General features: G+C 22.9%; 1 protein-coding gene across 4 annotated transcripts in view; it reads right to left on the bottom strand.

Moving 5' to 3' along the window:
* LOC122711767 (elongation of very long chain fatty acids protein AAEL008004-like) overlaps nt 1–25,125 on the bottom strand; it is a 49,692-nt gene that overhangs the window by 2,068 nt on the left and 22,499 nt on the right. For 3 of the 4 annotated variants that reach the window (XM_043930798.1, XM_043930799.1, XM_043930797.1), the window contains exons 2-6: nt 9,564–9,709; nt 5,244–5,434; nt 2,036–2,119; nt 340–396; nt 141–246 (exon numbers count right to left, since the gene is read on the bottom strand). In XM_043930798.1, the coding sequence (XP_043786733.1) occupies nt 141–246; nt 340–396; nt 2,036–2,119; nt 5,244–5,434; nt 9,564–9,621 (496 nt within the window). In that variant the 5' untranslated portion in view covers nt 9,622–9,709. Of the gene's footprint in view, nt 1–140; nt 247–339; nt 397–2,035; nt 2,120–3,647; nt 3,729–5,243; nt 5,435–9,563; nt 9,710–25,125 lie in introns of all 4 variants that reach the window. The other variant, XM_043930801.1, reaches the window with a different exon arrangement.

Here is a 25,125-nt window from a genome sequence, read left to right as displayed (position 1 = left end):
AATTAACATTTTTAATTTTAAATGATTATACATTATTTTGTGTCTATTTATTGAATTTACTATTAGAAAATACAAAAAAAAGTTTAGAAAATATTGGTACTTCAAAATAAAATTTAATTCTATAAAGAAATTTCGCTTACCTGGTGTGAATTTAACGCCAAACCATACTGACATTGGCATGCAACCATGGTGAATAACGTGCAATATTGACACGTGATCGTTCTTCTTCCTTAATACAAAGAAGATCTACAAAGATTATGATTAGTGGATAAATTTATAATGAACGAATAAATTTTTATGAGATGAAATATTCAATTCCAATCTATAATTTTTACATACCGTATCCATGAATTCCGTAAATTTGGAGAAATAATACCACCAACAAGCGTGCACCATCTGCGCTTTGAAAAATATCGATTAGATAATCACTTTAACGTTGCTCTTGACACGAATATGGTGAAAAATACAAATCCTTGGAGATTATGGCGTTATCTTTTGTATTCCATTTTTTAATAAAAAATATTTTTCATGATGAAAAATATGATATAATTATGAAAAAAAAATTATAAAATTTTCCAAAGATTTGCCTTTGATAGATTTACGTCGATGAACAGTCGTAACTTTGTATTGTGCATCTGTGTAATCATGATAATCAATGTAATTGTCGTCGTGTAAGTGGTGTCTGTTTTTTTAAATCTTTGTTTTCTACTTGTTAAATGGCATTAATTGCATGAAGCATTTGTTTCGAAGTATGTTAGTTTAAATTAACTACAATATTTTCAAATACTACAGGAAATTTAGTGGCATATAGGCATATGGCGTAATGTTAAAAATTAAATAGAAATAGAGTAATACTAACAGAAGAAACTACTAATAGAAAAGAAAATATAAAAATTTTCAATCATCCCAGAAATTTGTTAGAAAAAATTCTCAAAAAGACAATGTTAAAAAATACATATGATTATATTCGAAATATATATAACATTTGAATCATTAAATTTATGAATTAAACAAATTTTTAAATTCAGAATTTTGAAATATTTTTATATCTTCAAATTTTAATAATTTTTTTATAAAGTATAGTTGAAATCTGATTTTTCGATCGGGAAACTATTTCTTTAATATAAATATTATTTGAAAAAAAAATTTATTCATAGAATTTTCTTTTAAGAAATAAAAATATTTATTATTATTTATCTACTTCAGAAATTTTTTTGATTAAAATTTTTTTAATATCCCTTTCAAGATTTCAAATATTGTATCTTCAATTTTTTTCAAATTTATATTACCGAATTCCTTCCAAAATTTTGTTATTGTTATATTTTTTAATATTATAAAATTGCAAAAATAGAAAAAATTAAAAATATAAATATTTTTATTTCTTAAAGGAATATAAAATTCTGCATGAAAATAAAGTTTTTTTTTCTTGAAATAATATTTACTCTACTTATGTAAAGAAATAGTACTAGTTTTAAATATAAATTTTAAAAATAATTTCTATAAATATTACTTTTAAATAAATATTTGATTGAAATGTAAGAAAATAATATTTCGAATAAATAATTTTTACCTTAACATTTTACAATAAGATATAACATATCGAAATCATATATCATATATATATAAAAATATATGAAAAGCTTAATCATAAACTAAAAATGAAATTTCTGTTTTGAAATTTATTTTGAATTTTAATTACTTTTATTCAATAATTTTTATTCGATAACTTAACTATATTATTGATATATCAATATTTATCTCTAGTCTAGGGGCCGCACCTTTTGTATCCCCACTAAGAACGATCCTAAAAATAATATTTTCAAGTAATATTTGATTCAAGTATTCAACGAAATAATATTTTCAAATATTTGTATTTGCTTGTGGAAATATTTTTTTTTTTTTTTTAATGTCTCAATTTAAATTTTTCCCTAGTCCTGTAATAATAAATAATTCATAGTTTAATCGTGTGCAGTTAATAAAATGCAGAGATTGTATTTAGTGTAATTTTTGCGTGTTAATGGGGAATATCACCCACCCTTAGTACTTGGGGTCGATCACTGTAGTCTACGGGTTGGCACCTTAGAGAATAGTCGCCAGTCAGCCATCCGGACATTCCTATCTGCAACCACAACCGCCCAGAGGCCATTCTCCGATCAATGAAAAGAATAAATAAACGAAAGAGAAAGGCGCAGAAAAGAAAGGGGGCGTGCGCATGTGCATAATTCTCATAAGAAAAACTAATCGTGCTATATGTTGTGATAAAATAATTGGACGATTGTGTGCGTTAAGACAAAAGATTAAAATATTCGACACTCCGTGAAGTTATCCATTAATGGATCCATGTGTTGCAACTCCAATAATTCTTACCTATTTTTATCGTTTTCTTTTTTTTTTTTTTTTTTTTTTTTTTGAATCTTTCCCCCAAAAGATTTTCTCCTTCGAATAAAAGTGATTAGTTCACCTGGATATCGAGTTTGTGTAAATCGTTTACCGATTGAACTCTCGATATCGATGGATTTGATGGAAAAAAAAATTTGAAAATAGTGATATCTTTAATGTGCATGCAAACATGCTAAATTATACATATATTTCATTAGCACAAATGGAACGGTGTGATTATGTATGATGAAGGAAAGAAATACATGTACCAAAATAAATATATTTATGGGATATTTTTGGAAGATCGACTCTAGACGTAATAAAAATAATACACAAAAATAATTTATTAATTATGTTATAAACAGTTTTTAAATTTATATTAACAAGATAGAGACAATACGATGAAGATAAAGTTGTCTCTATCTTATCTCATTTTATCCATCTTCGATTATTTATAAGTTAAAAAAAATAAATAATCAAAATTTTTGTATATTAACTTTTATATTCGTTTCGATCTCTAGAATCGATTTTCAAAGATATTCCAGAAATATATCAATACCTTATATAGAGATATGAAAATAAAGATAAAAAAAAGCAACAAGCGGAATAGTATAATTTACTCTTCCTTCAAAGGCGGTTTCCTCCCTTGGTTGGCTGCCTACAAAGCATAAGATAATTTGCATCATAGCACAAATTCTTCAATTTCTACAATCCATGACCCTTAAAAATGTATTTCTAATCGTCGAAATATGCGTATACGTTATTACATTAGTTTTAATACATAATCAAACAAATCACAATTGTTGCAAATCAATCAATTATATATAATATAAATTAGAATCATAATGGTATAAGTTGCCAAATTATTTTGAGAATTCAAGAAAGAAATTAATATTAGGAAAAATAAATATTATATGATGTAATAAAAATTAAAATTAGTCAAAAAATATATCATAATATTAAAGATACAAAAATATATATATAAAATTAAAACATCCACGATATTTTATTTAAATTTTTATTTAAATTTAGAAAAATATTTGCATCTAATATGCACATCTAATATAGAAAATTAAAAGCAAGTCACAATTTTTTATACTTAGAAAATTAAAAAATAATCATATAATTTTATTTTTTTGTTTTATATTTATACGTATACGCATATAAAAATCGTTAAAGAATAAAATTTAGCATTTGTTGAGGTTCGTCTCGTTGAAATGGCGGTCGATGATCCATCTGCTGAGGAAACTATAAATACCAAAACTTACCCTTATCGCGATTGGATTGTCGCTATAGTCCACAGGTTGGCAATGGAAACTATAATGGCCCCACCATCCGCCCATCAGACTCTGTTTTTTTTTCGGTTACACAATTAATGTTTTATCTTGCACCTTTTTTTTCTGCGTTAATAGCAAGTTAAACCGATCGAGTTCGAAATATATATATATACGAAATAAATATTTCTATGAAATATAATTTTTCCAAAGGTATCTTCCAAGCAAAATTAATTGAGCAGTAAGAGGAGGGCATAACTATTTTTAGATAATTTGTTATGTTTTGAGTTATGTGTAATTTTGCATCGTATTGTGCAAGTTAGGTGCAAAGGATGAAAGCAAGCGATTTATTATAAATTTTTGGATCATATTGTTTAATAAGAATATAGATTCGCATCTGTCCCCCTCTTAATTTAATGAAACAATAATAAATCCATAAATTGTTTATTATTATCAAAAAATAATCATTTCTTTAATATTATAATAGAAATTAGAAATTTCAAATTCAAAATTGAAGTAAAAACTCATTTTGCATATAATAAATATCTTTTGCAGAAGATGTATATTGGAAAAAAAAAATATAAAAATTTAGACGTGATCATTTTTAAATTGATCAACTTCACATTTTAAGAAATTTTAAATTTTGATATAATGTATTATGATTAATATTTAAATATTTAGAAAACAAATATAGTAGTGTCTGCATATATGATCATAAATTTGTCTGGTTATATAGCTAAAAATATTTTCATCAATTCCTAAAATCATAGAATTCGAGACAGACCTCAATATTATTTATAATTTTCATCGAAATGATTTAACTAATGATTATTAAACTTTTTAAATCATCAGAATAAAGAAAATATAATTTTTTAATATTTCTCATTATATTAATTCAAAATAGCCTTAATCGAATTATTAAGATTTGCTATTAAAATAGTATCAATATTAAAATAATACCAAACATAATTTTGTATTTCTATTAACTTTTAAATTATTAATTTTAATTATTAAAAAGTAATCTGACTTTTACACAATTATCATACTTACCTCATATGTTCCATTATTTCGCATTATTTATTTCTCACTTTTAGCCTTGATGCAGCATGGTAGAACTGAAGTCAAATAACGCCAATTCTGGCAAACTTCATAACTTCTTTATAATATGGTTAAGTTTGGCTATATAATCAGACACTATTGTAATTAATTTCGATGGTGCTGATCAATTGATTTTTAAATTCTTGGTTCACTTATAAATTGCATTGTGCCATTGATCACGCGTGATTTCGAACTCGGTGGTCAAACCCGGACATTCGATGTTCTTGCAGAAATCATTCATGATACAAACACGAACCTTTATTTCATGGTTCCTCATCTAACATTCCGATGTACGAGCAAAATTTTATTCGTACGTGCTTATATACAAAGTGGCATTTCAAAGCATGCAACACATTTTAATATCGAAAAAAAAATTTTTCGTAAGACGTAAGTAATATTCATAATATAACAGATATATGGAAAAAAGTGTAAAAATGGAAGAAAGAAAAGAAAGCAAGGAGGGAGGGAGAAAGATCGAAGCAGGAACCTTACCTCGTAGAAAAGCCACGCTGAGAACACCATTTGGAATAGATTATAAGCTATTAGGACATTTTTTAATTGAAATGGTTTCCTATTCTCCATCAGCTTTGGCCCTAAAACTTTTACACCATATACGTAGCTCAAGCAGATAAACAGAGTAGGAAATGGTGAACTCATCATAAACCAATTCGTTGTTCTCTGATCTGAAAAAGATATTGTAGATATAGATTCCATTAGAATTAGATTTAATTAACAAAAATTGAATATAGAAAAAGATACAGTAACTATAAAATTTGTACATAATCTTATTTTTCACAAAATTTTAATGAAATTTGATTTTTTCATTACATTTTATATTTCATCATATCAAATTTTCATAATTACAAATTCTAATAATATGAATAATATGAATTTGCTTAGATTTAATTGATTAATATATATAATATCATAATAAATGTAATGTTGTGTGTGTGTTTTTTGTACTTATTTACTATTATCATCCTAAAAGAAATCTAGATGATATACCACTGTTGATAACACAAATTATATAATAATTTTTTTTAGATATTAGTTTATTTTTTTTAATTTAATATTATTGATTTAATATTCTTTATTTTATTTCAACTCTCAAGAAATTTACATAAAATTTATGATTATAGATAAAGGATTATAGAAAAATATTCATTCTGTTTTGGTTTTTCTTTAAAAAAAGGGATATTATTAAGTATTTAATTTTCTTAGGATGAATTGATTATAATTATGAAAGTTATGCTTTGTTATTATTCTTCATCAAGTATTCAAGATTATTTAATATAATTTTAAAAGTGAAATAAAAGACTAAAGAAAAAAATAATAATCAATGTTGAAATGGTAAAAGTATAACAACCTCGACCTTTAGATTTAGGTTTTTTTCGATACCCTTCCTCATCCTTCAAAGTTTAGTCAATTAACGTGCTATCGTATTAAAAACCAGTTATAAAATCTCTTCTATTAATTTACTCTCCTGTCGGTTTTAATGATCAATCGACCTTGATGCGATTTCATCGTATTTTTTCAGATTCTTGTCGTGAAATGGGAAAAAAGTGAAATCAAAAACTAAGATGAAAGTAAATACCACGAAAGTCGATAATCTTGATGGCAAAATTTCATTAAATATTTTTCAAACTGCAACTAAGTTCGATGAATTCAAGATTGCGATTTCGTATCTGCTCATTTCTGCATTCGAAATATTTTCAATAAAATTTACGATTAAAAAAAAAAAAAATAATAGTAATGTTTAATCTTATGTTTTTTTTTGCTAGTAATTTTTTGTATAGACAATTAGATTCATATCTCTAACTTTTTTTTAATATTTTAGATTCTCAAAAAATCTGAAAGAATTCTGAGATTTATTTAGATTTATAAAGTTTTGGTTGAATTAAAAGATTTATTAACAGAAAAAATAATTTCTTTGAAAATATTCAGAAATGAAGAAAGATTAAAAAAAAAAAAGAGTTAACCTTGATGATGATATGGAACTATTAAATATGGAAACTTTGCAAATTGAAATTAAATTCGAATGAAGAATATGAGTTCGTATCTGCGCGTTTAATATTAGAGATGGTTTAAAAATTTTTCTCGAAATCGGCGGCTGCTTCCACTGGCCACGTGAAATGAATAATTCATCTTCGATGTAGTCTACTGCTGCATCACGACGAATGACGTTTGCTTAACCATAATGAAATTCTAGGTAATTTTATCCTTCCTTTCTGCTCATGTATTCGTCGAAATCTCCGATCTCATTTGTATCAACAATAAAATATTCTTGTTCATTTTTTTACAATGAAATCAAGTAAGAAATATCTAGACATAAAATATTAAGATAATTTATTCTTAAATATTATTATTTAAAATAAAATATCATAACAAAATATCATAAAAAAATAGAAATTCAAAAATAAAATTTTTGAACAATTATACGGATATGAATTCACTTTAATAATGTCCAATCCAGTTTCATGTACATAACCTAATATACGTGGGAGGTTTCTCAATTGCCTTTGGAAATGTTACGTGAGAAGAAAGTAAGTAAATAAGTGCGAATGTTTGGAATTCCATAATTCCTTATCCTTCGTATTAAGTTTCTATAAAATTGCGTATATGAAACAAATTTTTATATTAATTTCTAACGATTATTATAGAAATATAAATTCCAAATTCGATAAAATGATGATGAATAAATAACAATTAAGAACTTTCGATCTAAATACGAAACTATGCCATCTATGGAACAGAGATCGAAGTTCAAAAAAGCGTAAGTCGGAAATGATGAAAGTTAACGATATTATAAAAGATATTGACATTTTAAATTAAATGAGAAACGAATTTTTTTTAAAAATCATATGAAATTTGATTATTTCACAATGAAACTATTTCTATTTAGCAATAATTTTGTTGCTATTAATATAAATTTATAGGAATAGTTTGTATTTTCTTTTTATATTTTCTTTTATAAGATAATCTATTCGATTCAAAGATAATTTTACGCAAGGTCAATGCTTGCGTAATTTCTGTGAAATTTCTATTGTTAAGATGAAAATTGATAAATATAATTTTTTTTTCTATTTTTAGAAAACGAGAAAATTTTTCTTTTTGAAAAATTTATTATTATTTTATTAATTTGAATACTTTAAAAGATATTTTTATTTTAAATTAAAAAAAAAAAGAAATTAAGCTGAAACGATTTTTTAATCTTTATTCCTCTTTCCATATTGTTTGTGTATACTATATGATTACGTCAAAGAACAATGTGCAGATTTTATTCGTTTACTCTAAGTTTCATTTACTTTTATGATTTACATCGTATGAGAATAGTGAACATTTGTAATTTGTACATTTAATTACATATTATTTGTATAGTTTTTGCATTGCAGATGTATCTTTTTCTGTTGTAGACAAATATTAGTATATGATATTAAAATGCCATTATTATGGTAAATTTCAATTATATAATAATTATAATTATATATTATTAATTTTTAATTATACATATATTATTCATGTAATTTCTGCATTAATGATGTATCTTTTCTATTGTAAATAAACCTTAATAAATAATATTAAAATTCAATTTTTAATTTTAATTATATTATTCATTAATTTAATTACATATTACTAATCTTTATTTATATATTTTTTGTACAATTTTTGTATTTAGAAATATATACTTTATATATAAATACTATATATAAATGTATATAAGTATAAATATTGATAAATGATTAAAATGCAATTTTTATATTTATATATTTAATTCTTTCTTTACATTATTTCTTGAAATTCTACTTTCGTTTATTTTTGTGGCAACCTAATTAATGTTAAATGTATATTGACATTTTATTTATTATTAACATTTTATTATTGTTATGTCATTATATCCAAAACATTATTGTGAAATGTTTAATTTAAATAATGTTTTTATATACGTTTTTTATACGTTTAATATATATGCCCGATGAAAGAAAAAAAATAAGATTTTTAAGTTTCGAACCATGAATAATATAATATAATCATGAATATATAATATTAAATAAAACTCAGAGGTAAAATTCTTTTTTGTTATTCATGATCTAGCAAAAATTATTACAAAAATTATAGCAATGTACAGATTATTAAAATCTGAATATAGTCTGAATATCAGTAAGTTTTTTTGGATTATTATTATATATGTGTCACAAATCATATAAAATTATTATTCTTATTAATTTCTTAAATTTTTATTCGATCTACAGTATTCGAATTTACAGTAAGATTTAATTTTTGTTTTCAAAAAATGAAGAAATTTGGAATATAAATTTAAAATTATTATTTTTATTTTTAATAGAATATATTATTTTTATTTTAAATAAAAATCAAAGAATAACAACAAGTAATTTTAAAAATATATTTTTAAGAAAAAAACAAAATTAAAACTTCGAAACTTTTAACACTATTTCAAAAATTATTTTTTATACGCGAAATCTGAAAGATATGAAAGTTAATGAATTTTCTTCATTATTAGAAAATCATTTAATTTTAATTTTTTATAATTTACAAGCAATAAAAAAATCAAGTTGTTGCCAGTCTTGGCAGTTTGTAATTAGATCAAGGTGAAAAGTGAAACGAAAGCGGAAAGGCGAGAATTGAATAGAAAGGGAGAGGGCTGAATCTTTCCTGTTCCTGTTTAATAAAATTGTTCCCAGTCACTGGTCGGTGATCGTCCCTCGGACAATCTTCTCAATGTTTTAAGTTCGTTCATCAGGCTTGAAAGATGGATGACTATATTTTACATAAAAATAATGATTGAAGGCTTACCTGCATGTTTGTCAAGTATCTCGTGAAATCGATCCACGTATTGCATTACAATCGACATTTTTCTTGCTTTTTGTCGAGAAAACCTTTGCAATATATCTTCCTGAGATCGTAAGAATGTAAAGTTTCAGGACGAAATAAGCGAGTTCCTGAAATGACAAAAAATGAAACGATTATTATTATTATGAAGAGAAGAGGCATAAAAAAAAGTTCATTAAAAAAAATCAGGCTTCAATTATTAAAATAAACTATTATTTATTATTTATTTAAAAAAGTAATATAATAAATTTAAAAAAAATTAATTTTTTTAGAATGAAATATTTTTCAATTTGTATACTTTTGAAAAGAAACTTCAAAAAGTTTAATATTTCTTGCATTATTGTTTCTTCGTTTAGATATGATTAACAATATAAAAAATTCTATTATTCTAATTTTATATTATTCATTCATTATTTTACATTATGATAAAATACATTTCATACATTTCATATGTTATAAATTTTATTTCAGTAACACAAGATTTTAATTTGAAGAAATTTAAAAAAACATATATTTTTATAAAATATAAATAAATTTATTTAACTCAACCTAATTTAATATAATTCTAATATAAATTAAAAACTATCTAATGATCTAGAGTTACATTTTGCAAGATCTAAAATATAAGATAATATAGGATAATTTTTATGTTGCAAATTTAAATTAATTCAAACTTAATTTCGCAACATTTTAAATCAATTGGTTTTAGTCTTTCATCTTAAACTAGAATGATATTATTAGAATTCACTAGAATTCAAATAAATTATTAATCTAGATAATTATATATAAATTCAATTGATAAATAGTTGGTTTCGAACCAAATATAGTCTTTTTGTTTTACGCGTGAACGAGGACGTATTACTTAACATTGATGTAAAGGTTAGGTTACATAAAATGATGTCGATTTATGTCATGATTTTCGGCATCGGCATTGAATTAGAGAAGCGATTTCGCGCGTGCGCGTTCACGACCAAGATTGTTCAAATCCCGATCCGAAATTCACTGCGTATGTTCGATTACGAAAGTAGGGCCACATAATTTTTGTTATGGATTACACGATGCGTTCTCGCGCAATTTACGAGACGACCATGAATTCGGCACGGCCTTGAACTGTTATGTCCACGACTTCGTCGTTTCCAATAAGAATTCACTCGAATTTCACTTGCAATTATAGTCAAAACATCATAATCAAAACATTTGATGGTTCATGGCAATTACAATCGATCTCTGTACTTCGACATCTATGTTAACCAACTATTGGAAAAAAGCAATATCTATTAAAAATTCATTTGTAGTTTGAGTAGTAACTTTTTATTTGTTTTATTTTATTTAAAGACATTATGTTTTATTTAATATCAAAGCAATATATAAAGCAAAGCAAAATATTCATTTTCTTTTATTCCTCAGTGAAAATCTTTATTTAAATAGAATTAAATTTATTTAAACTTTAATTGCCATATGTAAATCGAAATAATTATGTATATTATAATTTGCCAATAATCAAGCATTTGATATGTTTTCTTAAATTTTAATTATTAAAATTGTTTTGGATGCGAAATATGAAATTTATTTACGAATTTTTCGAATTGTTTTTTTACTAAAAATTCATTCTTATAAATTCTATATATTGAATTTTCATTTAACAATTAAACAATTAAAGTTAAACAATTTTATTCGAAAAAATTTATTTTTTATATAAAATTTTACAATTTATTTGTAAATTTTTCAAACATTTAATATCTTTTCAAAAAAAGAGATTTCTGATTAGAATTTTTTCTTTGAAATTTTGGATTAACTAATTTTCAAAAATCAGCATTAAGCGATGAATGATTCAAGCGTTCTTTGAAGTGATTTTCTCGCGAAATGATTCACAAAAAAGAGGACACAGAAAAGAGAGGTAGATATAAGAAGATAATTGTTTGTTTCTGTGGGCGCCCAGAATGATTAATCACGTCCCTGAAATCGAGTGGACAGCGTCCTATCTATATACTCATACTCTCTAAGCTGCGACGGATGATTTGGTAACCCGTTGAATTTCGCTTTCAATACAACTCGGTTGACGAGAGAATTCTCGTCAAGGCCAATCGAGAACGAACTTGAATGGATGTCGTCATTTATCATCGGGCAGTTGGTCACTGATTTGTACACGAATGCGGAATCTTCGAGACTGTCTAACTAACTTACCGTCTCATCTTTTTTGTTTCAAAGTCAAAGGAAAAAAACCAGAAATCAAAATTATTTGCTTTGAAAAGAATCATGTCAAAAAATTGGCAAATATTGGCTAAGGAATTTCACATAATGAATTAGATATTCTCTTTATATATTAGAAGTGAATATGTTCTTGGAAGATGATTAGAATAATGATTGACTTGATAATAGATATGTAATTATCAAATAAATTATATTTAGAGAACAATGATATAAGATGTGTAAAATTAAAATGTAAAGTTGACTTTTTAATGAGTTTTTGTTCAAGGTAAGAATTTAAAGAACTACAAATAATATTATTTAATGACAATACACGGATAATAATTTATTTAATAAATCTAATTTTTCTACAACTTTTGTTGAATGAATTCATTTATAAAACATTTTCTAATTATAATCTTTTAATAAAACAAAAATGTTAAACTTTATATTAAAATATCGTATCTATTGATGATCTGCTTGTAAAATCAGATATCATTAATTTTAATATTACTTTGCAAAAGTTTATTTAAAAAATCACTATTATATTTGTTAAAGAAAGATTTGATGAATATTACATAGATCAGTAGAAAATATATTCGTATAAGCTTGGAATCTAACTTAACCTCGTTTCATCTATATCGACGATGATCACAGAAATGACAGCTAACAAAAGATAGAGTTTAAACATTTAATTAAATACAAAGAATTTAAATATTTAAAGAAATTTATGATGTATATATTGCTTCATATAAAATTGCTCGTTTTACTAGATTCATAAGAAAAATTCTCCTTAGTAGAATCCCGAGCATATTATTTACATTAAAAGCTCACATAAGGAGTAAATAACATACTCTTAGCCTTAATTTTTTATAATCATTGTGTAAAAATTTATTAAAAAGTTAGTATTACATTTCGTTTTTTTTTGTTAGAGATTTAACGTAACCTAACTTAACCTTATTTTATTTTTTTCGATAATAAGTTGTAGAAAACGACAAGTAGCAAAAGATACAAAGCTCAAACAAATTATGATGTATTGGTGTGAAATTATTCGCTTCACTGGTTCCAAAGTGGATTTTTTCTTAATAGAATTAAAATTAAGATCATATAATAATATACAATGAAATATAATATACACTATATAACCTAATTCAACTATAAGAATATCAATTTTAATGGGAAGTAAGGTTAAGTTACGGTGACGATTCCTTGGCTCCGCGATGGATCGCGATCGGTTGTGGCTTGAATCGTCTCTTGCAAAATGAAAAGTCGAAAACGCGTCGAGCAAGCGAAATACCTCGCGAATATATTGCGAAAGCTGTATACATTATAATGGGCCGGGCACAGAAAACGGGCCAGCAACACAACTTCGATGGTTTTGTGAACTCTGCGACTCTCGATGACTCGATAGTATGGCATACAGCCGGAGTCTCTGTTTGTAAGTTACGCAAGGAATTGCTCGCTCGTGCTTGCTGTTCGAAGCTGTGTGTCTCGACACTGGAATCGTCATTAACGATAGGATGAACAAACCACTGACCTCAATATCCATGCCGACTAAATATTTCGTTTCACTGGCAAGAACTACAATAAACATATACTATTGTAAATTAATGCACCGCAATGATTCGATCACGATTTACATATATCTGTAAAATGTTATATCTTATCAATATCTTATCTTTTTATAGCAGTTTCATAGAACAACGATCGATTTTATATCAAAATTATATAATATGTACAATATAGTTTCATAAGAATACTTGGATAATTTTAAAAAGTTTCTGCCAGATTGGAGATATCACAAATATATAAGTTATTATTAATCTCTTGAACATTACAGTTATATATTATTAAAGTTATATATTATATATTATATATTATATATTATTAGTTATATATTATTAAAGGTATATTTCATAGAGATATAAATTTTCTATTACTATTATTATTATATTTTTATATTAAAATGAAAAATATTATTTTATTATACTTTTGTTCTTATTACATTATATATATATATAAATTTTCTTAATTAATTCAATATTATTTTAAATCATTTGTAATGATTTTGGTTGATGACAAATATAAATATATAAATATATATATATTTTATATATATATAACATAAGACATATAACATATATATACAATATAATTTATCATGTTTTTTTGAACTAAGAAATCAAATTTTTTAAATTTATTTTTTTTCTTAATTTTATGACATTTTTTTTATATATTTCTTGAAATTCTTAAAAATATAAAAATTTTTAAATTTAAATATAATAATTATAATAATTAAATAATTAATTTAAATATAAAAATTTTATATTAAAAAAGAGATTGATTTGTATAATTTACATTTATCTAATCATTTGTTAATATTTGTATATTTGTGTGTAATAGAACTTGGAAAATATTCAAATAGATTGCAGAAAGTGATATGTATTTAATATTTTTTAATGGCATTTCTCAAGCATTCAGATTCATTTAAATTATTTTTATTTTTACTGAATTTAAAAGATTTGATATTATATTATACCAATATAAATTGCTATTTATTTAATTTGAAATATTCTTTCAAACTTGTACTCAAACCATCAATTAGCTTGGTTTTATTTCATTTGATCTGAAATAATTTTTGAAATGAGGTTGATATTCTTTTAATTTTTTTTTGATTTGAAGTTTTATATGATGTGAATTTTGATTACTAACAAATGATACTAAAAGTTATTAATTAAAAAAAATGAATTAAAAATAAAATTGATAGTAATAATGAGCAGACAATTCTGGATTATTTGTGGCCTTTGGTAAAATTTTAATTTTAGAAATAATTTCCTTATCAAAATTATACATTAAAAAAATTTATACTATAAAAGAATGTTTGAAAAAAACAAAATAAATTAAAAAATATAATTAATCATTCTCTAATAATTTAGAGTTTTGAGAACTATAAAATTATTACAGAGCTTATTAATTAAAGAACTTATATTAAAGAACTTTTATATTATTATTAAAGACATTTTAATAAACATCATTTTAGAATTTATTACTTTAAGTTATTTCAATAATTTACAAGTATAATACATTTGAATAATTTAAACAAGTTTGACTTGATTCTGTTTTAATTTACGATCAAAACAATATTTAAATATTCCATTATTGAAAATATTTAATTTCCCAATAAAAGCGACTATGATTATTTACATTTGCATTTCATTTATGACGAGCAATATGAATGATAATTTCCTTCATGAAATGAAAACTGTATGTAGAAACATTCGATTCGTCGTAAATATTGAAATATATAGAAACAAAAATTTTAATAATATTAATTGAATTTTTCGACAATATATATTGTATTATCAGATTGTATAAATGATCAACATGAATATTATAACACTTTACGAAGTAGTTACACAACCACACTATTGTAAGTTTGACTAGTAGTAGATTGTTAATTGTTTGAAGATGTTGGTTGCGTCAAGGTTGAGTACTGTAGATAAATATGAGGTAGAGAGGCGTATGAAATTAAAAAATGTTTACACATTGCCATCGAATAAATAAATCAAAAGAAATACAATAGTATTTATTTGGAAAAAGAATTCGCAATATAAGTATGATGTCAATAAATGTGAATTTGAATAAATATTAAAAAGATGTTTTCGATATGTAAAACAAAACTTGAAAAATTTATTTTTTTTTATTTAGACAATTCAATCAATTGAAATAATAATCATTAATAGACCAGACATTGTTTGAAATATTATTTCAAATAATATGTTATTTATTTTATAATTATTTGAAATGATTTGATTGTGAAATAATTATTTCAGATAATTTGAAATATTAAAATATTTTTAAATAATATCATTTCTACGTCATTTTTATGCTGTCAGCTCTGTCATAAAATAATTAATTTGAATTATTTGACATTTATTTGATATATTTAAATGTGCTGATTCACTTTTGCAATTTAAATTTATAATGACTTAACCTCTACAAGTCGAAGTTCACTATTATATTATATATATTTAATGAAATATAATTATTATACTTACTATATAATACTAAATTATATATTAAATTAAATTTTCATTTAATCTTATTATCTATTCTTATTCAAATTTTTCTTATTTCAAAATTTCAATGAGATCATAACGAGAATTTTCTCTTCCCAAATTTCCATTATCAAGCTTCAACTCCTTCAAATAAAAATTTTTCTATTAACTTTTCATTTATCGAGTTTCCACTTTCCACCGACTTTTGAACTTGTTACGATACTTTATCTACAATTTCTACTCTTTCACTTCATTATCATGCCACGCAAGATATCTATTGCTGCTATAAAAACTTGAAGAAGCATGCAATAGAATGCTACGTTATTCTATAGAATCGATATAAGCTTTCTGCTTGCAATAACGAGAATTTCAATCATTCAAGCGGATTATTATCGGTCGGAAATAAGATTTGAAATCGGTTATTCTTTCTTAGAAATTCATCAAAATTATTGATTAGAGATTATAGAGAGTATAATTATTGGGAATAAAAGAAAAATTATCTTAGAAATTCCTATATGCTGTAATATAAAATATTATCTATTTTGTAATTTAAATGGGAATTAATTTTTTTTAAAATGTTTCTGTAGTAATAAATGCATGATATAAAAAAATAATGCAAAACTTAATAAATAAATATATTGCACTTTTGTATCTTTTATCTAAAATTGACAATTTTTAAAAAGATAGTAAATACACAACGTTTTTTTAATCACTTTAATTTTTTAATCAATTTTTTAATTTATTTTATTTTAAGAATATATATATGTAATATATCTAATATAAATATTACATTAATAAAAACATATATATATATATATTATTGCTAATTAGTTTTTTTGTAAACAAACAGATTAAAAAAAATATTTTTTAATTTCCTGATTATGATTATGATTAACATAATAATATGTATACAACTTTTCTTACAATATTTTTTGAGAAACAAAGATATAGATTTTTTATTTCTAACTTTGCAAGTCATTCTATAGTACATACATTGACATGCTTCATAACATAAAAAATATATGTATACAGCACTCATTAATTCATTAATTTACATTATATATCATTTATGCTTTTATTAATCTTAACAATACCAATCATTAACAATTCTATATCATTAGTAAAAGATTGCAAAATAACCTTCACTATACTCAATTAAAAAAAAAAATATGTTAAAATAAGTCTAATTTTCAAAATGTGATATACAATTTCATTTTTAATTAAATTATTATTGTATTATAATATAATTATTATATTATATTTTATAATTTGCACTTTTCATAAAAGAGAAAAATTTAAAAAATTAATGATTTCATCATTTCAAAAGTTCATAATTCTTTTGTCATTTTGAATTTAAAACATGAAATGTTTAATTCTGCATGAAAAATTGAAAATAAAAAAAAAATTTAATTTTAATTACTGATATATAAAATAACGACAAATAGTGATAAACTTACGTGTAGAGTGTATCATCAATTTGATTCAATTCAAAAATTACTATATCACTTTTTTTATTTTCTAGTTTCACTTCTCACATTTAAAATATTATTTTGTATTATTCTTCTATAGTCTTGTGAAACGAATTAGGAATTATTGTTTTAGAAAATCATATTTCACATAAGTGAAAATATATGTTCAATTTTTTTTTGTTATGAAAAAAATTTACGATTTTGTAAAAAATTGAGTTTTATAATTGAATCTAGTTTACGACAATAATCACCTGATTCGCGTTTCTCAGAAGCATTTAAGTACTACTATGAGATCATAGTTCACACCACTCAATGATACAATCTGTATTTATATCAGCAAGTAATTCGCGATTATATCTGTAGATAATTATGCGTGTGTAAGATTGTAGATGGATCCTAAAATTACAAAAATTGACGATATACGTGTATGAGTCACGAGAAACTGAGGCTGACGAGCTGCTATAAGAAAATTGCAATAATATATGATTTAATAACATGGTAAATCTCTAGTGAACAAGTAATTTTTTTTTAATTTAACTTCAGTTTTTTTAATCTTAATTTTTAATTCATTTATGATGCATTATAAAGAAATCTGGAAAAGAAATTTGGAAATATTTTATAATTCATCCCAAATTGTTAAAGATAGTTATATAATTGTTATAAATAGTTATAAAATAAATATATAAAATAATTATAAAATATATAAAATAATTATAAAATATATAAAATATATATAAAATATATAAAATATATAAAATAATTATTAATTATATTATATATTTATTATTATTATTATTATTATTATTATTATTATTATTATTATTATTATTATTATTATTATTTTTATTATTATTATTATTTTATTATTTTTATTATTATTTTATTATTATTATTTATATTATATAATTATTATATATTTATATATTAATATATTATTATATATATTTAATTATATATAATTATATAAAAAAATAAAAATATATTTATATAAATATATAAAATAAATAAATATAAAATAATTATATTAAAATATGTAATAGTTATATATTTATATAATATATTTATATAATATAAATTTCATATATTAAAAGCGATTAAATTTATTAAATTTATTAGATTTATGGACTATGAAAATAATTTAAAGCTTTTATTTTTTATATTTGATTCAAAAAATTTATAAAATAAAATTACTTTTTAAATAGCCTGTTGAATTATTTGTTATTGAATTACTTATTATTTTATTATACTTTATTATATTATATTCCATTAGTATTATATTTTATTATATAATATATTATACTATATTATTTTATATTATTATTATACTATGTTATATTTTTTATTTTATAATTTTATATTATTATTTATTATATTTTATCGAATATTTTATTATCAAAGAATTAATCTTATATATCTTCTACATAAATAATTGTATATAATAGATAGAATAATAGAACTATAATAATAGAACTATGATAAAATTATAAAATAACATTTTTTTGTAGTATTATTTATTTATATTTTTTAATTTTATTATTCTATATTTTACTATATTTTACTAATTTTTTGTATATTAATAGTAGTTAATTAATATTTAATGAAAAATAACATTAAATATATAAGGAAAAGTAAATTAAAGAGATCTACTTGTATAATGTAAAGATAAAGCTCAAACATAAGAGGTTAAGATATATGACTATGTTTCATTGCGATAATGGAAGTGTTTATAGAGATCGTATATATGATAACGATTATATGATACATCTTTATTTAACCGAAACCGCAGCTAATGAAGTCTATTTGCACTTTAAGATATCTAAATATATTGCCACTTATTCAAAGCTTAATGAAGTGAAGGAAGAAGAATCATTGAAACGTGTCCCATCATTTGTGTTGAAAACAATTTCGTACCAAATTGCGATATTACTGTGAGAATTTTGCAATTGATGTTATATCACGTTAATAACATGAAATGACCATATTGTAGTACTATATAATTTAAATTGCAAAACAAATACATACATTGGTAATAAATTTTTATCGAATTTGAGGTTAAATCAAACCAAAATATTATAATCATAATTTATTATCTTATGGAAAAATTAGCTTATATTATTATTATATTATATTACATAATAGTATTATTTTCAAAAAAGAATCAAAAGAATGTTTTTTAATATTTTTTCTTTTTTTTGGAAATCACATTAAGTATTCTATTATACATTTGCTATATTTATAAATAGAAATTAAGAAAAAATAATAATTTTTAACACAGTATTTAGATAAAGCATCATAAATAAGTATGTAATATCTTGCCGTAAATTTACTAACAAAATATTGACGAAAGATTCAGACAAGATTTTTTTATATCTTTTAAAAAGATATTTTATAATTTTCAAACATATGCGTGATTTTATTATATGACAAATAATAACTTAAAAAATAGAATTTCTTTATTAAGAAATTGTGTTACATATTCACTTAATATATATTCACAAATAATTGCACTTCTTATTTGGTATGTTTAAGAATGATCAAAAATTCGAATCTTTACCTTATTAATGTTTATTTTTTATTAATTAATTGCAATATATTCATTAAATATATTAAAAAAAAATATATATTAAATATAATTCACATAATTAGACATTTATGTTAAGAGAAAAGTATTATTTCGCTAAGTATTCGGATATTTTATCATGTTTTAAAATATTATCATTTTTGATAAAATGAAAATGGTGTGCAAAATGAAAAGACTATTCCAAATTAAGTCGAATTCCAATCATAAAATCGAATTGTAATCATGAAAAACGAGATACAGATGTTTAATTTATTTGGTATGATTCTAATCTAATCGATTTTTAATGCTTATACTCGCGATGCGTAAAGTCCGATCCACAGTTATATGGACCGTCGAAATTCGCGAAACGTTAATTCAAATAGGCAGATTCTGGAACAGTTCGAGGTCTCTGAACCACTGGAATATATCCAATCCGAGGCAAGAACGATCGTGAAAGTGGTTTCACGCACGCGCATGTCTATCCTTGATACGCGTCATGATTGGCGATGGTGATTTGAGCAAGATCGAAATTTTGTTCAATCCGTTTCATTCTTATTTAATCGCCTATTTTAAAAATATTAATTAAGTTTGCTATCATTCGATTTTGATCAAAAATTCCATTTCGATCGAAGATAAAAAATGATGCAATATGTAATTTGTTTCGTATTTAAAATCAACTTGAATTTATCATAATTTATTACAATTTATTCGAAAACGTGAAATTTTATAGTTATTTCTAATATGTCACGTGAAAGCAATAACATCAATTTATATGTCTCGCGACAAGCCTATATTTAAAATTCTATCATTGTAGATACTAATTCTACTAATTTCGTATATCAATATTTTGTAACAGGAAATAACTCAACTTAAACATGCAGCTGATCTACTTTATTGATTTTAATTCACAATGATTTTGTTGATTTAATCCATAATTTCGTTATAAAATTTATATAGAGAATATAAATAAAACAGAACAAGAAAAATCTCAAGCTAATTAGATAGTGAATCAAAAAATTTTTTTTAAAATTTGATCTTCCGAGATAAGAAAAATATTATATATGAAATTGGACTAACATTCGATTTTTACGTGTTTTACTGTTGACACATGATAATACATGGTTGGCGGGAAAGTTTAAGGCGCAAGGTTCAGTAACGTCACGCCACGCCGTGAACCAGCTCGAAAGTGCAAGTGTAACTATTGTAAAGCAATGCAACTGGTCAATATTCTTAAGTAATACGCAAACTGTTGCGTGTTAAGTAACGAAACACCGTCGGAGATGCAAAGAAACTACTAGCGAAAGGAGAAAAAGAGAAGGTGCCGACATCGTGTGGGGAGAATGAAGGAAAAAGAGAAGGGGTATGTTTTAAAGAAGAAAGGAGAGATAGAAAAAGAAAGAGAGAAGTAGAGAGAGAACGCTGAGAGAAAGGAGTGAGCTAACATGTCTCGTTGTTGACACTTGGCGAGAAATTGCGGCTGCGTATTTGCGAAGAAAAGTAGACGTGTTTTCAATATATCTGATTATTGCATCTTATAAATATATTTCTTTTTAATTATATCATAATTTTTTCGGATGTGTATGGATTATATTTATATATTAAAAGTATATATTCGAGAACTCGAATTTCAAGTGATAACGGAAAAATTCGAATAGAATCAGACGAGATTTTAATAATTTTATGTTAGAATTATTCAGTTCAATTTTCAAGCTCATTTTTAATATATATTTGTAATAAGTTCATAATTATTTGTAAATATATAAGAACAGAAGATTCTAACCTCATTTCATCTTTACAATAACAGTTAATGATAGTCTTTACAATAACAGAGAATGATAATTAAACAAAAATGTATCAAGTGTGGAAAAAAAGTTTTTTCAGTGTGAAATTACTCGCTTCATTAAATTTAAAAAGAATTCTCCATCAATGAGGTTAGAATGATTCTCGAATATACATTCGTAAGAAAGTGTATAAGTGCTACGAATTTCAGAAAATAGATATATAAATTTTATTTATTTTTAGAAATATTAAAAAATGTTTTAGATAAAATTTCCATAAAAAATATTTCAGATGATAAAATTACGTATGATATCAAGCATACATATTTTCTCTTAATAATATGATTGCATTTTGATAAATTTTATAAATTCATTTATTAAATTATCTTAACAATATTGGTAGAAATAATTTTAAATTTCATCTAAAGATATCATAACGAATAAATACTGTATTATAATATAATATTTATAACATAATCTTTCCATATGTCTACCTTGTGTTTTTCGTTCAGCCACGACCTCGACCGTTTCTCGCTTCTGACGACTCTGACACTTCAAGGATACGACTTTGTTAATTAAACGCATGCTATTGTGTATCGAGTTTTACATGTGTTGCTTAGTAATGATTATTAATAATGGATTAATCTATCGTGTTTGAATGTAATTAATACTACTGTAGTTTATACGATAGAATTTCATTATATTTATCGTTCAATTTTAATTGAGTTCGAAATATTTGAAAATTAGAAAAACCAAATTAATCATTTTGGTTTTTTTTTTTTCATTAATTTTCATTTCAAGTTCTAGAAAGATCTAAAGTCTCCATTTATTTCCCTCCTCTTATTGTATTTAAGAAATGAGACTGTAGATTACAAAATTCTCCGTCTGCTAATTGCGAATTCTGATACTGAGATGAGTCTAATCTTCAGCAAGAAAGAAAAAAATTGCTAGAAACAGAAAATTATCTTGGAAATCATTTCAATAGTCATTTTTAAAAATATATGTAATCATATTAAATCTAACAATAAAAAAATAATTTTTTGTTAGAAATTATTATTAGATTTATATTATTAGAATAATCGAAGATAATTTTTTATTAAAAATAATAATATTCTTATAGAAATTTTCGTACAAAAAAAATGCGCGCGATATATGCAGGCACAATCGAATATATGCAAGGAAACAATCGAATGATAAGTTGTCACAAAGAAAACGCATGCAGTCAAGGTCATAGTATATCATATTGTATTTTTAATTTCCTTAAAAATGCTTCTTGAAATTCTTAAGAAATTTCGATTAAAAAAAAAATGAAAACTTTTGTTTTTTAATTTTGTTTTATAATTTTAAATGAAAAAATTGAAGATCACAAAGTAATATTCGTTTCTAAGAAATTCGAAGAATGAAAAATATTAAAAACCCTTCCAGCGGAACAAATACTTTAATCGATGATCCATCATTATTGAATTTTCGTTAAAACGTGATGTCATGTTTTTCCATTGTCGACTTTGATTCCTTCGTAAAAATGTAAACATTAACCTAGCCTTCATGAATATCTTACGTAAATGACATATAATTATTACGCTTTCAGATATTATAGAGAGATTATTCTATTGATTTTTACTATTATATTTATTAATTTGAGAATATATACGATTTCAATTATATTGATAATATTGAATTGCGTATTAAATAATATTAAAATATAAGTAATTTTCACTTTAATTTTTTAAAGAATTTTTTTGATCGAAATTATTTTAAATTGCGCGCGGTGAAGATGATTAGGAATACAACGCATGCCTGGAATCACAGTTGTAGTACACAGTTATTTTGTTTAACTCACAATATTAAAATATCTTCTAAATGATCTTTAAAATTATCAAAAAAATATTTTTACAAGAATTTAATTTAAAAACATTACATTATGAAATGTTAATAGTTTTTCTGTATATCTCTTTTCTGTTTATCAATGAGTAAAAATAAAATATTATTATATTATTATATTATATTATATTTTATTTTTATATATTATATTATATTTTATTATTATATTATATAAAGTATAAAAAAATAAAATATATTTTTTTAAGATAAAATTTATAATAATTTTTAATGCTTAAAATATGCATATATATATTATATTTGTAATATCTTTTTCTTTATATTTAAGTTATTACATAGCATTTTGTCATCATCTAATAAAATGCGATTTTAGCTAGTGAATTCTGGAATCATCGTTTCTTATTGGATTATAAATATAATAATATAATCTAAATATAATTTATAATAATATAATAACAAAATATTAAGATTATGAGATTGAATTAAAATTCCTATTTGAAATCAGAATAGATTAATTAAATTATTCATTTTTTGTATTAAATTTTAACTCTTCTCTTGAGATTTAAGTTACTAAGATTCGATTATAGAAATTTGAATATATTTACATTATTCTATTTACTTTTCTTATTTTCATTTTTTTTTTTTTTTTTTGATTACTTTTTGATCTGTCATGCAATCCTGCAAATGTTATTGATTTCAACAACTGTCTGGAAATATCAGTTGGTATTTCTTACTAATTTAATTATTCAATTAAACAATGATTTGCATTTTACAAATTTTTTAAATTTAAAAAAAAATTCTTCATTCATGAAATTGTTGCTATAAATTATTTCTATTAATTATTCCTTAAATTCTTAGAGAGGAGAATCATTTTTGTTTTTCAGATTATTATTAAACAAGTGTCGTGGATGTATTACAAATTACAGGTAATGAAGATCGTATTTATTTGATATAATCGCAATTTTTGTTTATTCTTATGAAGATAATATTGACATTATAATGCCGATTAATCGAATATATGCGATTGTTTTGTTCATTGTTCTGCTTTTTATGATTATTATTTAACATATAAATTTTCGAAATACCATTATTCCAAATATATAATACATTATATTTACATTATTCAAAATATAATTTTAAATTTAATAATTTAATATTATTTTTATTCGATTATTTTTAAAATTTATATTTTTAAATTAAATTAAATTCACACTAAAACTTTTGAATAACAAAATGTATTTTTCAATAAGACAAGATTAAATTTTTTAATATTAAAAATCTTGTTAGGATACTGAAAAATTATCTTTGTTTTCACGAGTAAACTTTACTATCCATTTTTGTAATTTAAAAAAAAAAGAATATTGTTATGCGTCAAATTTTTTTTCTTCAAATTAAAGTCCACTATGTTCATCAATCTTCTTATAGCGAGTTTGAAAGCAAAGAAAGTGCATAACTATGAAATTACTACTTGTTGAGAATTGCTACCTTAGAGCCTTAAAATCGTACTGCATGGCGCGATATTTGTTACGAAGATGAAGAGAATCTTTTTATGTAACGATTATGTCAAAGTCTTCTCTTCAATCGATGCACTACATATTAATATGTGTATAATGAAATATATGTACCTAAATATGA

Source organism: Apis laboriosa, unplaced genomic scaffold (assembly GCF_014066325.1).
Source record: "Apis laboriosa isolate Shangri-la unplaced genomic scaffold, ASM1406632v1 scaffold17_cov146, whole genome shotgun sequence".
Classification (NCBI taxonomy): Eukaryota; Metazoa; Arthropoda; class Insecta; order Hymenoptera; family Apidae; genus Apis; species Apis laboriosa.
Note: the sequence above shows the minus strand (reverse complement) of the source record. Positions and strands in the feature narration are given on the sequence as shown.